The sequence below is a fragment of the Perna viridis genome, chromosome 7 (genome assembly GCF_037379345.1).
Source record: "Perna viridis isolate PV_CMFRI_1.1 ecotype Kerala chromosome 7, ASM3737934v1, whole genome shotgun sequence".
Classification (NCBI taxonomy): Eukaryota; Metazoa; Mollusca; class Bivalvia; order Mytilida; family Mytilidae; genus Perna; species Perna viridis.
The window spans coordinates 36,636,656-36,653,065 of record NC_142451.1 but is presented as its reverse complement, the minus strand read 5'-3'; the positions used below and the strand labels follow the sequence as shown (position 1 = coordinate 36,653,065).

The 16,410-nt window shown below is 32.0% G+C and overlaps 1 protein-coding gene across 15 annotated transcripts in view; it reads right to left on the bottom strand.

Annotated features, from left to right (window-relative positions):
- The window catches only part of LOC148612511 (uncharacterized), a 68,303-nt gene that overhangs the window by 16,443 nt on the left and 35,450 nt on the right, over positions 1 to 16,410 (bottom strand). For 14 of the 15 annotated variants that reach the window (XM_088594023.1, XM_088594015.1, XM_088594025.1 and 11 more), the window contains 12 exons: positions 16,068 to 16,247; positions 14,774 to 14,948; positions 13,562 to 14,275; positions 10,747 to 10,859; positions 7,514 to 7,579; positions 7,113 to 7,181; positions 6,780 to 6,937; positions 5,951 to 6,140; positions 5,489 to 5,695; positions 4,909 to 4,973; positions 4,493 to 4,619; positions 428 to 592 (listed from right to left, as the gene is read on the bottom strand). In XM_088594023.1, coding sequence (XP_088450149.1) covers positions 428 to 592; positions 4,493 to 4,619; positions 4,909 to 4,973; positions 5,489 to 5,695; positions 5,951 to 6,140; positions 6,780 to 6,937; positions 7,113 to 7,181; positions 7,514 to 7,579; positions 10,747 to 10,859; positions 13,562 to 14,275; positions 14,774 to 14,948; positions 16,068 to 16,247 — 2,229 coding nt within the window. The remainder of the gene's footprint in view (positions 1 to 427; positions 593 to 4,492; positions 4,620 to 4,908; positions 4,974 to 5,488; positions 5,696 to 5,950; positions 6,141 to 6,779; positions 6,938 to 7,112; positions 7,182 to 7,513; positions 7,580 to 10,746; positions 10,860 to 13,561; positions 14,276 to 14,773; positions 14,949 to 16,067; positions 16,248 to 16,410) is intronic. The other variant, XM_088594027.1, reaches the window with a different exon arrangement.

Below are 16,410 nucleotides of genomic sequence, written 5' to 3'. Positions count from 1 at the left end.
GAATATTAGCAGTCCACTGTATAAAGAATTAAAAGTTTATCCAAAATAGAAACTACATGTCATACATTTACGAAAACATATTCCAAAATCCAGTATACACAAATGAAACTTTGAATTAAATATCAACAGCCTGTGATTAACTGAAGCTGAGAATTAAATATCAAAAGCCCTTCATTAACTGAAGCTGAGAATTTTTGGGTAAAAATTTTATTATGAGGAATGACATATGTAAACCTTAATTTTTTTCATTTGCAACATAAAAAAATTCTTTCTTTCATTAATTGTGAAAAATCTACCACCTAGTATGAAAACCAAGCGACATTTGATGCATGGATACATAACTTCCGGTATCTCCAGGAAAGTAACATTGCACAAAAGAGTCAATCATGTGAATCAAAATAATATTTTCACATATTATGATAATTACCCTAAGTTCTCTCTGTTTGGCAGTAGCCTCAGCATCAGCCTCTCTCAATACAGAAGCTAACTCTGTCTGTTTCCTCTCTGCAGTGTCCTGGAGAAGTTGTAATTCTGTTCGTTTCTTACCCATCATTTGGTCGACTCTTTCAAGTTCTCTTTTCTGGGACTCAATCTGAATTATAGAAAAACAAAATCTCAAATTTTGTGATTATATACTGTGTTTGGTTTTCAAATGTATACAGTTCACAAGAAATGAAATCCTAGGGTATATTTATTTCGGGATTAATATATCACATGACATCTGTAGATGCTGTGAAAGTGTTATTTTTTTACAAGATACCAATTCTTGCTGTTTAAATTGTTGGAAACAAGAAATATGGTTCCTAATGTGAAGATATTTCCCATTCATTTTAATGATGAAGTCGCAAATACACGAAAATTAAAAAATCTAAGAACTTGTTATGTTTTTTTTTTTTTTTTTAAATGGTGCCAACGAATAAAAGTGTTACTTTCACATTACTATTTTCGCTTGTTTCATAAACCAGTAAAAAATAAAATAAGTTAATGTCTGCAATTCTGTTCTTTCATCAGCCAGGTGTCTCTGTTAGATCTATCTGTTTGTTCTACAATTTGTTATGAAACCACAGCATAAATTGACTCTTAGGGTTTTGATAGTTTTTGAATGTTTTGGCTTTCGCTCCTGTAGTATTATTTTTTTTGCAGTTTTACTTGGTCATCATCATTAGACTTCAAGGCATGAATGCTCTATGCCATAATGATTGGTAAAATGAGATTGTAAAATGAAATAGTCTTTTACTTGCTTGGTATGAATTTATGCACTTGCAAACAGATGTATACAAATATTGACCTTTTCCTAGTTATTTTTTATGTTGAATTTTCATTCTTAAACTTAGTTATTTGTGATTGTAGCAGAAATTTGCACCACTGAAACGGAAGTAGCTATAGTGTTTTAGACTACATTTTCCATTGCATAAAATATATATGAAAAACATTTCTTCAATGTATGTTTGGGGTGAGAATTTAATGTAATCTTTGGACATTTTCTAATAATTAGAATATAAAAAATCTTGAATGTGCAAACATAAAATATGACAGGCCTTTTACTCACCATTTTTTTCAAAATGAAATAAGAACGTGTACATTTTTATAACTTGAATGAATTCCGAAACAGATTGTCTATAGTATGTCTTTTTCTGATTATCATACCAGTTCAAGTCCTTAAAAGAACCTGGCAGTATATAAAGGTCAATAAAAACCATTATTTTGACAGTGTAGTTTCAATATTTCTACTTATACAGAACAATGATTGCAAGGTCACATTTGCCATATTTTTTTGATAAAATCAGTTATGATTATTCAAAAATTCATTGCAAATGAACCATTCAGGGAATTTTCTAACTTGCTATTAAAAGAGTTTCTTTCAATGTTCATAGATAGATAAGCAGATAAGATAGGTAGAGAAAGAAAAAAGTACAATAGTATAAGAAGCTATTGTAAGAGAAAACCTACCATTTAATTGGTGGGTTTGTGACATGCAAGTTCTAGATTTTTCAAACCCAGCCTGATTCTATAAAAGACTTGTACATTTAATTGGCCCTTTCTACCAGGATGATAAAAGGTTGTTAAACTGTTAAGATATTTTACAGGTCATATCAGTTACACTTTTTTTGTTTGTTTCCATAGCAACACTTAAATATTACTACTGGTAACTTAAACTTATATTAGAACTGATAATACATTCATTTATAACATGAAAAGAATGATATTATCTTGCAAGATATAAAATACCCAGATAAGCATCTGGATAACAGGTCTTGAATGACAAACACAGTTCATTTCCATTTAAATTTTATTATCACAGAAATTGCTTTCTTATCACACATACAGGTATCACTATCATATAAAAGCTGACTAAATATTGTCAAATTAAAAAAAAAAAAAGCACTCTTCAAATATTTGTCTAGAACAAATAGCTACATATACAAATACCCTAATGAAATAAAGTGCATGGGTTGTGACAATGATTTGGTCTGGACTTAATCTACTGTTGGTCATAAATGGTAAAAATGCAAAAACAAGCTTATTGCAGTTTTTTGTGAATGCAAAATAGGTACACAGTTTCATTAATTTTTAAAATCAATTTTGATGAAATAAACAAATGACCCTTGAACCCAATTGATTTGATTATGATTTTGATTGAGAATTGCAAGGTTAACATGAAATTTGTGAGACATTGTGAAAAAAAACAAATGTTGATATATTAAATGTTAAGTGTATTTCTATGTGCATAACCATAAATGGAAGCTATTTGAATAAGATAAAGTCATATTTATAGCATTTTTCATATTTAAAATAAGAGTTCATGGAAAGATAAATGTTAGCATTCTATCTGGATGATCAAATATTCATCAGTCATCTCCCTTTTGCAGTTGACCTTTTGTCCCCATGCAATTTATTTTTACAATGTTTATAAGCTCATGAAACAAAGAGAAACCAAATTCGAAATATATGACAGAAACCACACTTTTAAAAAAAATATTTACATAGTTTTTTACATGTAAACACAAGTAAAAAAAATCAGTAGATGATGAAAACAAAACCTAAGGGATTTAAAAGAAAAAAAGTCATATGGCACAATAAATTAATAAATGCTTTGTTTTAATGGAAAATAATTTACTATATCTGTGTGCTGTTGGTGTGAAAATTAGCTCTTTGACCACTTAAGAAAAACAATTCTACATCTAATTCCATTTAATCCAAGTTAACCCACCAAGTGATAGTGAAAATTTACTAATATAAGAATAAAATACTTATTCAGAATAAGCAAATTCAATAAAAAAAAAAAACGTCCAAAATTCTGAAATTTACACATCAAACATAGTCGACAAGTTTAACTAGTAGAAAATTTCTAAATAATCAACTTTATTTATAAGCCATAATAAATCTTAGCATCATAAAAAAAGCTGGCAAACAACAGCTTTACAACCATTTGCAGCAAACACCATGTGATGAATTATTAATTATCCCTCCCCATATATGGTGACATTAAAGGAACTTCATGCAAATTAGTAGTGCATTTTGAGTTATACGAAGAATAATGTGGTCAAAGAGCAAAAAATGTGACCTTGGGGTCAAAGTTAAACCATGGTGGTCACACACACCAGCACACTAGATATTTGATACATAAAACCAAAATGTCCCTGACAAACCAAAGATTTGGTGGAATATTACCACCTCCTCATGAGCTATCATCAAAAACGGCCAACTGCAAAAGAAATCATAAAAAGACATCCAAAAAGTATTTAACGGGAATGGTTGGTAAAAAAAAGTAGTAATGTTTTGCCTTTTGAAAGCTCTAGATGCAAATTAAGTTCTGCCATGTTATTTATTTTATCATAAACTTCAAATTTAATACTCATGAAAAAACTATTGGTACACACATTTTTCTGAATATTGGGAACTTAAAGCTTTCCACATTAACATTAGTTTTCTACCATCTATGTTACTGAGTATAAATTATCATTAAGTACAACTGTACTTAAAATACTGTTAATACAAATAATACTGAGTATTGATTGTCATTTTAAAAGTAAGAATTGCTAGTATTAGATAGTCATAATTTTGAAATAATTTATCATAAGGCTATATTATTGGAAGTATCATAAGAATAGAAGAAATATTTTCTATGAAGAAATTAACAATTATCTGGGGTTACATGCTCAGTCAGACAGTAAAAAAAATAATCCAGATTTAAAATAGGGTTTAAAAAATCATTTTGTAAAATAAATCTAAGATAAAAACTTGATTTCAGTATCAAAACTACATTAAATCAGACAAAAAATGTTAATTTTTCACACAATACTTTACTTCACCATTGACAAATCATGTTTACCGGTACAAAATTTACAATTAAGTTTTAACAATAAACTCATTGTCATAACTCATTAAAGCTTCCATTTGATGGTCAAGCAGATTATATATATGGTACAAAGATAGCTATTATAAGAAATTGTTATAACTGTCACTATTTATTAGACAAGGCACGACGTACCTGGTCTCTCATACGTTGTATGTCTGACCGTCGCTTGCCGAGAACATCCTCGGCATCTCGCAGTGCTGCTAAAGTCTCTTTTTCCCTTTGTGTAGCTGTATTGATTTCATCATGTAATCTCCGTAAACTACAAAAAAAAATTTAAGAAATTATATTTCTTGAGCATATCCTTCAACTACTCATATAAAAAGAATTTCACAAGACTTCAATATGCAATAGCATGAAATATTTATAAGTAACCATTGTTATTACAAGTACAATGTATATCTTGGCATTTTTATCTTTGAAAAATTAAAATACACCATTTTTCTTGATTTTGAAGACTATATTATTCTTTGTCTTAAACTTACAAGTTATTTTTGGGATTTTCCAAAGATTAAATTTAAAAGATATCTTATAACTGTACATATACATACTTCTCTGTAGCTGCCCGAACTCTGCTGTCAACATCTTTGTATTCAACATCTCTCTTGTTTATAACCTGTGAAAAATTTAAGGATTTACTATCAAGTTGATACCAAAAAAAGAAACCTAAAACACATTGGAGTTATATCTTTGTACTGTGAAGCTAGGTACTACAATTATACAAAACTACATTTAATAGCAAATACACAACCTTTTACTTAAATGATTTCCATTCTACACAATTCACAGAGCTTATTGGCCTGGAAAGTCAAACTGGCTGAAGCAAACTCATAATAAAACTTGCGGCCCTCCCTCACCAGAAATTAATTTTGATTGGCCTTACATATCAAAATTATAACCTACAATCTTACCTATGTGTAATATCATAGAGTTAACTATTTTGGATGCACTCAATGTATGAGGATATGTAATAATGCTGATGCATTTGAAGAGTAATAACAAAATTACTAAATGAGTAAAGTTACATTTGAGTGGATATTAAATTAATGGAGCCTTAAATGATGTTTGTGTTTTTGTATTGTGTGGTTCAATCCAGTAAAATCTAATACAAGAACATTACATCATGCATACCTGAGTAACATCTCGTAATAACCGATCCTGTTTATTGCGCTTCCTCTCCATATCTCGTAACTCATTTCTGAGGGAGCCAAGAGATTCCTGGGTCTTGAGTAGTTCTAATGCAGCCAAGTTTGCCCTTCTCTCCAGCTCATCCCTCTCTTTAACAGTGTTTTCTAGCCCAGATGCTGCAGTGTCAAACTTATTGACAGTATCCTTTGCCTAGAAAAAAATCAATTCAACATCTTGAGGTGAAGTCCTAACATATTTGTCAAGATATGCCTAGTTGATGAGCCAAAAAAAATCAGGAATTCAAGTAAAATAAGGTAATTGAAAATCTATAACCTTTATTTGTTTGAAGATTTAAGTGCTACAGATAAGAAGATAAAATATATGAAAAAACCTGCATGTTAATACAACTCTTAACATCTTTATTATTCAAAAATAAACTTGAAGCTTTATTCAAATCAAGCAAACCTGCTCTCTGGCATCCATTAAATCAGTGTTACATTCCTTCAGCAACCGGTCTGCATTCTTTAACTGTCCTCTCCTCTTGGCCAGAGTTCGCTCTAAAGCGTTGATTTCATCCTTGAGGTAATTTCTTCGACTAGTTTTTAATCCTTCACTGACAGAGTCATCTGAATCATCATCCATTACTATTTTAGGCCTAAAAATAAATCTGAATTGTTATAACATTTCAAGGAACAATACTTTCAACAAAACAATGAATTTTGTAGATGTAGCAGTTGAAAATGCTAACTTTGGCTGATGAAAAGAAAATTTAATTGTATTAAAAACACAGAATTTGTCAGAGAGTAACAATAAAAAAATTGCAGTAGCAAACAAATGTGACCTCAACAGTAAATGAAATTTTAGAAATGTAGTAGAAGGGGGTCACAAAAATGAATAAGATGAAAAAGTAAACAATGATTATTTCAGTAATGGTGACTGCTTACGGATTAATGTCCTATGGCAGATATTCCATGCATTTCAGGATGAGAACAATTGACCAACTGAACAGACCTAGCTTGGTACTAGTCCAACACATTGAACTAGAGCTTTATTGTGTTTGTTCACAAAAGCAACAGCTCCCAGGAAAGAATGCCACCTCACTTGAACACAATGTTCAGACGTGAAGCCAACACGTCCTCTATCCACTAAATACTATGTGCTTGGCAAAAAAGCTAGGACTACAAATTTTGAAGTTTTTGGTGTGTCTCGGCAGGGGAGCCAAGCATGCTTCACCAAACCACCAAAGTGGCTATGGTAAACAGAGCTGTTAATGTAGTCTATAAATATAACATACCTTCTATGTCTAGCATTTTCTCTACTGATCAGTTCTAATTCCTCCTTGGCTGACTGTCTCTCAGACATCAGGTTCTTTTCTTCCCTTTTCAGATCCTTTAAACTTTTCTTCTGCCTCTCTATTGCCAGGTCCAATCCTTCTAACTCATCTCTTCTTTCCTTTAAAAACAAAAACGAACATGAAAAAAATCATTCCATAACACTGAATGTCGGTCTTGTGAATGTCCTGTTTTTAAACACATATCTTTGATTATTAAGCCTTGATACCATGATCTTTAATTCCATGAGGGAGTTTGATTTGACAATATGTTTATGTATGTGTTATGTAGTTTACCTCGAGTTCAGCCCGTAGTCTCCTGATCAGTCTGTGTTCCTCGTCAGCTTCCTCATCTTCTCTGGCCTCCTGATACAACAAAATGGGATTTGGAGAATTAAAAAAAAACTGCCATTCAATGAGAAATTTTTAGCATTTATTTTTTCATATATTCACTGTTCAGTAAGTAGTCACGAGAATTTCCATATAATCCAATGTTTTGTTTTCAGTAAATACTATTAATAAAGAAAGCATATACTGGTAGATTTGTCTTAATTTTTCAAATGCAGATGAAAGTGATATGAAAAGTATCAAAAGAACTCTGGTTTATTTAGATTACTCTTCAGACATAAGCATTAAAGACAAACCCTTACTGTAAAAGTATCTTGAAACTTTTAAATTCAGTTGTTTTCAATACAAACCTGATTTTTGATGAATTTTGCTTTCAATCTCTTGACTTTTTCTTGTAACTCTGCAATGTAATCCTCCTGTAAAAGTAATAGTTTCACTTTCATTATATACTGGCTTTTACAATTTGATTTAGGTAAAGTCAAATTGAAAGTTTTTGTACAACCTTTTTTTCATAATTTTTCTACTCAATATTATTTTTTCAAGCAGTTTGAAGTACTTTCACAGTATTCAGGGTTTGGTTTAGACATGTTTACCTGTATAAACAGTTCAACCTGTTTAAACAACCACCTGAATCCTTAGAAGGCCACTTAATACAGGTTTACCTGTATAAACAGTCCAACCTGTTTAAACAACCACCTGAATCCTTAGAAGGTCATTTAATACAGGTTTGACTGTTAAATTCAGACAATCTAATCATTGAATTCATTTCATGTGCAGAATAAAATCAAATATGCATGCATATCTCAAATATATCTTAGAAAGGTTTAGCTCAACACAAAACCAATTCAAATTTAAACACTTGTTGATTTTCTCCCAAATTTTTTAACACTTAACTTTGTTTACAATTTGTCTGGAAATTGCTGAGATCAGCAAAAATATTCTTTGTCTCCAAGGGTACGAGAACTAGTATTGAGTGCCAAACTTATATATTAATAATAAATAAAGAAGATCTTGATATGTATTTGTTTATATTTTGTTAAGTCAAAATAAATCAATTCAATATCAAACAAATCAAAACAGTTTGGCACAAACCAAGGATCATAGTTATGGTTATAGTCCCCATCTCCGTCAGGGTCGTTATAATCCTGTACAGATAGTTCATTTCATTTATACAAATTAGTGACCAATTAGTGAGGGCCAGGGGGTCAAATCCCTAATCAAAATTGGAAATGCCCATATGATTATATCAAATAAGTCAACAAGGCTCCAAAAAATTCTTTTATGAACAATCCCTAAGTGTTCCTTTTTATATTTTCTTGACTATTGATAATTAATCAAACTGGAGATCATTGACAGATGGGATCATGATTCCAGATTTATATTCTATTAAAAGCTCACAAGAGCTTATGTTAGTATTATATACATGCAGAATCCAAATAAAAGTTTCTAATCTTAAGATTGACCTCCTCCAAATCCCAAACAGTTGCACAAAAGGCACTCAATTTGTTAGGATACTTATAAATTAATTGGAAATTACCATTAGACTAAAATGATAAAAAAAAAAATATATATATATATTTTTTTAATTTTCAGCACTAATTTTCATTTTACTTTTCACTAGGCCTAAGTTTTTGTAAGTCTTAAAAAGAGAGAGTTAGTGCTAAATACACAGGGTAATGATAAATAATTTCACAAAAAAAGATTAACATGTAACAGCTGTACACAGGACAAACTATTTCCTATGATTTTTACACAAATTTCACATGAATTAAGCAAATAAACTTGAATTATGGGTAAATCAAGCCTTCAAATGAAATTCACATGAACTTTTCACATGAAATTTGTCTTAACTGAATTTCAAGTGAAAGTCATATCAATTTAAAGTTAAGATCAGAAGAATTTCATGTGAAGCTTGATTAACATGAATTTCACATGAAAAATATTTGTCTATGTAGCAGTCACACTGGATTTCCATACAGTAGTCCTGAAATATATTTTTACTATTATGGTAGTTTGACCCTTAGCTTGTCAGAATTAAATGGAAAACAGAACACCACAATCTAACATCTGTATCTTTATTCTAAAATAGAGTAGTAACTAAAAAAAAACAAAACAAATCTAAGTTTAAATTGTTAAATACAGAGCATGTTTGTTGCTACTTGTTAATCTGGAGATGGAGTAGATTGTATAAAGTGTAAAGGTTAGATACGGCCAATGGTTTTCAATATATGTATCTAACTATAAATCTAAGACTACACAAAATTTCAATGAAGATCAACTTATAAGATCAAACAAGATGAAGAATATACATATTTTTAGATAAGCATAAATGTATTTACTCCATGCACTAAAAATCTCAGGGTGCAAAGCACAATTTTACAAAATCATGTCCTGTTCAATGTCATGTAAAGCCAAATGCGAGATAATTCCCCAATTTGGGTACCAGTACATTTTAGCTCCTGGTTCATAAGAAAAATAGAAAATACTGGACCAATGCCACTTATTAACCTTCCACCAGAAAGATTTTTATTTTTTTACACATCCCACAGCTTTACAAAATTTATCAAGTAGATTAGGTAATTTCCTCATACTCATGCCCGATTTAAACCTCTAAAAGAAGTCAACCCTATTGTTAACTGCTTCAATCAATGAATAAATAAATAAATGAAAGGAAATGATAACATTGTATTAATAACCTGTTCAAACTTGGAATATTTAAAGTAAATGAAGTGTTTGGACACAGACCACCAGTTAAGTCAGATTATCTATTTTGGGTCATCATTTTTCTGAACCATACTAGTATGGTCTACAAAATTTGAATTCAGCAAGTATCATATTTAAAAATTAAGAAAGCAAATGAAAGATTTACCGGGAAAGCCATATTACTGCTTTAAACCAAGAAATCTATTATATTTGTTTGAATCACTCCTCAATACAAAGTATAATAACCCGATCTAAATATTATACTCCAAACTAAATGGAAAACGTGAAAATTCTATATAAGTTTGTACAAAAAGTGCTTTCTTCAGGTATTTGTATAATACATTTTTAATTTTTAGTATCTTAAAAATTATAGACATTGATCCTCATAATAATTTTTGGAAGGATTCCCCCATACAAGAGAAAAATAAAAAAATTTGCCAAATAAATTTGTCTTTGATGATCTAAAGAAATGCATTTCTTATAATATTTAAAAAAATTAAAATGCAGTAGAGAACATTGTAGATTTAACACTTAAAAAACAAGCTCCACTCATGATATAATGCCCAAACCTATTATAGACTACTAAGTATGCCAAATACAAAAAATGGAGACCATATTGAGAATGCAATCTCTAGATCTATACCCATCAAGGCAATTAAACCATTAATCATATATAAAAAACTCAGAGCAATGATCAAACTTATTGTCTTAACTATGAGTATGACTTGGTACATGTGCAATACATGTACATATACTTCTATGAGAAAACATTTATTTTGGTACTACTTTTTCCCCATGCCCTAACTCACAGAAGTACATTATCATCAACTTCCCCACAACTAAGAAAATAGGGTCTTTATTAACAATACAGAACACTTACCAGATCATGATGCTCTGGAACATTACAGAATAGGTAGCTGTCATCAGAGCCTGTTGCTGGGCTCTTCAGTATCCCTCGGGGCTGTCCACCAGACATATCTATAGATCCAGCCACTGAAAACAATCAGAACATCCTAACATTGAACAGCCCCTGTAACATTCAGTCAAAGCACACTATCCAGAAACAATTGTTTATCCCTTTGTAGCACTCTGCTTAAGTTTGCTGACCTCAATAAGAATGCTTTTGTAAGATTATTTTGTGTTAGTCTTGCCAAGAAAATCTCCTTTTTATCCAATAATCATATTTTATGATGTTTACTTCAAATCATAATGACTAAATATCCATGTTTAAATTTGACCTGAAAACAACTTTGCCAATATAACAGTTCTTGGCAAGTCTACTCCTAAATAAACACTAATCCCCTTTAATCCTGATCATCAACCTACAATAAAAGATCTAGAACCTAAAAAATTTCATCTTCACAAGAATTAAAGATGACCCACGGTTTAATTAACCCGGTAACACTGTCTTATTACAATTCGATTGATCAAACATGTTAAAACCTATCACTAAACAGGTATTGGGGGTTCCACAGAGGGGCATTTAAAAACTTAAATGGTGTTAAATAGATTCAATCATTGTCTACCCAAGCAGAACTAATAGATTACCATTTTAAACCTTATTTATATGCTATGGATAAAGTGGCATATGTAAAACCCTATAAGATTTTATTTACAGTTTTATAAAGTATTTACATATTTAATCAGATAATCTATATCTATAAAATATTAATTTTTCTCAGTAAACTACAAATTAATTCATAAAAGTATATTAGAATAAATTTTCAACAAAACTAAATACCAGTATTTTCTAAATACTTAATGCCTTAAATAACCATCAAAAGAGATTTAAATTAAATACATAAAACATGGCTAGGGTGTGACATGCACAATGAAAACCAGAAAAAAATCGATTAAGCCAAGTATTCCAAATTTATAAAGTAAAAAGGCCATGATTCCTGGACATGTACTGATTGAAAATGAGCTGTATTACTCAATGCTATTTTTTTAAATTGAAAAGATTTAGTTGCATCAGCATGATCCAGGCATCAAAAAGTGACAAACAGATAAACATTGGGACCAAAGTATACTCCATCTCAAAGTTTGATTAAAGTCTTGTTGAACAATGGTAAAATAACTTTAAAATAATAATTTTATAATTTTGAGAACTTTGGAAAGAAAGACTGATAGATCACTCATAAACTGAGAAATGGAAAGAATTGAAACTGCATAAGACATAAAAATTGAGTGTCAATGTTGATGCCCTTTATTATTTGATGGGAACACAGCATGATTACCCTTTTCACACTTGTGAGTTGTTGAGTTATATGCAAATGGAACCCCATTGGATAACAGAATAGTACCTAAACCTGGATAAAAATTTAAATCTGAAAAGTAGCAATAATCCTAATTATAGGTAGTTAGGATAGGATAATACTGTTACCTTAAAATCATGTTTAAAAATTGAATCTTAAACAAAGCAAATTATCAAATAATAACTACATAGACAGGTAAATCAGCAAGATTTCAACCAATAAAACTTTGGGGTAATCAATACCTAGAAATCAATGATGTGTTCATTTCAGTTCTAAAATACTAGCTACTGAAAAGAATCATTTGGTCTATGTTTGTTTAATGTGTATCGATAAACCGTGTCTTTTGAAATTTAGATAAATTGATCAGGAGATGAATAAAAGACTAAAAAAAAATTCAATACAAGGTACGTTTAACTACCATTCCATATATAATTCAGATATTGGGAAAGGTACAGATGATAAAAGGTACACAAATACCCAACAAATCATGCTTTTTTAATCTACAGATGCCATATTGTTATGCAACTAGTCTGTATTTTAGAGCAAGCAATACAATCCTCTACCTCTTTAATCAAGGATGATAACTCTTGCAAAGTGCTAATTTCATATAAACTCTACTAGTATATAATTTTTATCTCATAAGTGCAAAAACTGAATGACAAACTAAGATTGGTTTTGTAGTCTGTAACTATTTCTGAATTAAATATAGAAGTGAATTTAGTGGGTTTTTGACATGTATGAATCGCCTACTGTCTGACTTTCAATAAAAATGCTACTTAAATTTGTCCCAGAGTTTAATGTATATGAATGGGAGTAGAACTAACAGACAGTAGCATTCAATTTTTTAAAAATAAAAGTGAAGGGTATTGCAAAGCCTGAAATCCCAATACCATGTAAAAATTTGGCTAATGACCTTTGGAAACAATACGATTCTATATGCTAGTGTTCATAAGGATAGAGTATGTCCAGTTAGGTCAAAAACCCATCTAGGATGCTGATTATATATTATGAACAGACAATTGTGCTGCTACAGGTAAATCCCATGGCAATGTTGACATGGGATGACAATAACCCAACTACTGATTCCTGCAGAATTTTCTAGTCAGAACAATACAATCTATAGACTGGTGTGAAATTGGAACTTTAAATATCATGATGCATTTTTCAGGTTTGATCACAAGTATGAGTTGGTGCTGTGTGAACAAACCCAATTTTTCATGAGAATTTCCCAGGAGTTAAGAACCCCATAAATATTGCCTTAAAAATCCTGGCAAAAATAGCCATAATACAAACTTACATTTACGACATTATATTTACTGATATATTTACGAACAAGAGCACAAACTATAACTTTATTTTCCTACAACTACAAAACTGAACAAAAAATGAGGGAAAAAATCTGATCTGAATATAATACATGTATCTACATAGATTACTCACCAATAGGACTGGGTGGGACAGTCATAGAGCCTTCATGAGCACTTCTCCTTGACAATGGTGTTCCTGATGCTATGGGACTAACTGGTAGATATGACACCCTGGGACCTGGTGATCCATGAGGCACAGGGGGTGGAGGTGGTGGAGGTGGCATCGGGATTCCACCACCAGATGGATAGTATATCCTCCCAGGTGGCCGTTCAGGTGATGTTGAATAGGCTGGTAAGAATGAGCGGCCAGATTTATAACCTAATGGCTGACCAGAACCACTGGCTGTTGGTTGGTAATTCTGGACTCCAGGTGGTAGAACAAATCCAAAGCTTGGTCCTCCTGCCTGTGTTCCAGCAACTCCAGGGGTCTGTGTAGCACCATAGCCTGGTGTCTGTGTGCCCCTATAACCAGACGTCTGTGTTCCAAAACCACCTGATGGACCCATTCCAGCACCACTCATGCCCACTGGGGCACTTGCACCAATACCAGCAGGCACAGATCTTGTTGAACTACCAGGCTGGTGGAATACTGGAGCAGGTAAACTGCGAGTGGGGGAGGATCCCATTGCAGGATTGTAAGCCAATGGTCTATGCACAGGTTCAAATGCAGTTTTAGGTGCTGATGAGCTTCTCCTATGTTTACCACTGCGTCCACTGCGTCCACTGCGACCACTACGTCCACTCCTGTGACTTTTAACACTCTGGGTATCTGGCTCAGCAGCCTCACCTGGTAGGTATGAATGAAAAGGGAGTTTTTGTTTGTGCTACTCTACAAATATACTGGTAATCTAGACTCTTATTATATTATGAAAATGTTTTACTAAATTATTACTCCTTTGAATACACTTAAAAATTAATGAGAAAATATCAGAAACTCAATATCTAAGGCTGATAAAGAATAATAATAGTCATGCTTAGTATACCTTCACTGGTACAAGAAGTTTGATTTCGTACAGCAACTAAAATTGCTTACAACATGCCCCATCTATTGAAGCCACATATCACATTTGAAATCAATTTATCCAGTGGGAGCCATGATTTTTGGGATGAAAATTTTCTCTATTATTCCATAAAAAATGTGAATGAACCAAGAAATATGAAGCCACACATAAATTTGAAATCAATCCATCCATAGACAGCCGAGACCGTTGCAATGAAATTCGTAGGGAAAAAATGACGGATAGAAAAGTTGCATCCAATATTGAGGTGGGATATAATATCATACCTGATGATCTCTTCACAGGACTACCATATGTTGGATATCTCTCTCCAGACCTTGACCTTCCATCAGATGGATGAACACCAGGTGGTGTTCTAGCACCTCTGTTTTCTGCACCCCCTCTATATCCTCCTCCAAAGCCTCCTGACACAACCCCTCCTGGTGGGCCATAGGATGTTCCCTGTTTAATTAAATCGTATGGTATATTCCATTGCCAAGACATCTAAATAATAAATCACCAAAACCAATAATTTGGGGTTATTAAGTGTCAGTCTCTGAAAGAATCAAGCAAAACGGGAAAATCAGAAACATGCATGTCAAAAACCCACCAATCAGACAATGTAATTTCACACAAGGATGCATTCTCTATTTGAAAAAAAATAGTTTGATCTCTACATTACTGAATTTGCTAAGAAAATTTTCAATAGAATGTTAGAAAAATGTAGTTTTTGACAGAGTTACCTGTCATTGCAATGTTCATTTTCTGTACATTTAAATAAAATTTTAACTCAATTTACCAAAGTGATTTGGGAAATCATGTCCTTCTGGTACAAATAGTCAAATTGAACTTTCAAAATGATGGGTTTTTTCATACCAAGTTTCACCAACTGCCTGATTCTTACAGAGACTGACACTTAATTTATTTGTTGCCAAAAAAAATCCATTTTCTTGTTTGGTATGACTATATATCACATGGAGATACAATACTTTCCCTGCACTTTTAAAATTTGGTTAGTTCTTTTCATTCTTTTTTACTTAGTTTTCTGTTTTAGTTCCAAAATTCACAACTAAGGAGTTCAGTGAAAACTTAAATAAAGCCTAAGAAATCTCTGACTAATATAAAGATAGTATGGATTCATCCCTTAAGCAAATAGCCTGGTGAATTGCAGCCTAACCTTGAACACAAAAAAGACACAGGGGTTCAAATTAACTTTCAAGAGTATTATGTCCTGGACTTTCTCAAATTTTAAAGCAAAGGGGCATTTCAAGAAAATGAGAGGTCTTACATAAAGTGTCAATTTAGACAATTGGAGGTCAGGGATTTCAGTAAAATGAAATTTAAAGGTCCAAATTTAAAAATTGAAGGCACTGGAACAGCTAATTTGAATACTGAAAATACATGTATTGAAATATTTTTACAGAATAGAAATAGATAAGAGTTGTTCATCCCTATGCTTACAATACAACTAAAAAGTGCTTCATTTCAAAAGTTTGATAATAAGCACATTACAAAATACACAGCGTGAACATACGAACGAAAGTTATAGCCAAAGCAAAACATGAGTTATAGCACACTAACCATACTAGCCACTGGTACTACACCAGGTGCAACATTCATGTTAGGACCATAATGACGCAACAGTGCTGGTGCTGATCTTCCTAGGGGCCCTGGTGCCTGCCCAGGCAAACCAATAGGACCAGTTGCTTGCCCACGCATGCCAATAGGTCCTGAGGCCTGAGTGCCATATGATCCTACACCCTGTTTAGTAAACACAAAAGGTTATGGGGCAAATTAAGGGCATTTTGACATCATTAAGTCAGTATTAGTCTGTAAAATGCATTATAAGCTAGCAAAACATGAAGTGTTATATGATATCCCTGTTCAGCAATTATGGTTTAAACCACTATACATATTTAGTAAA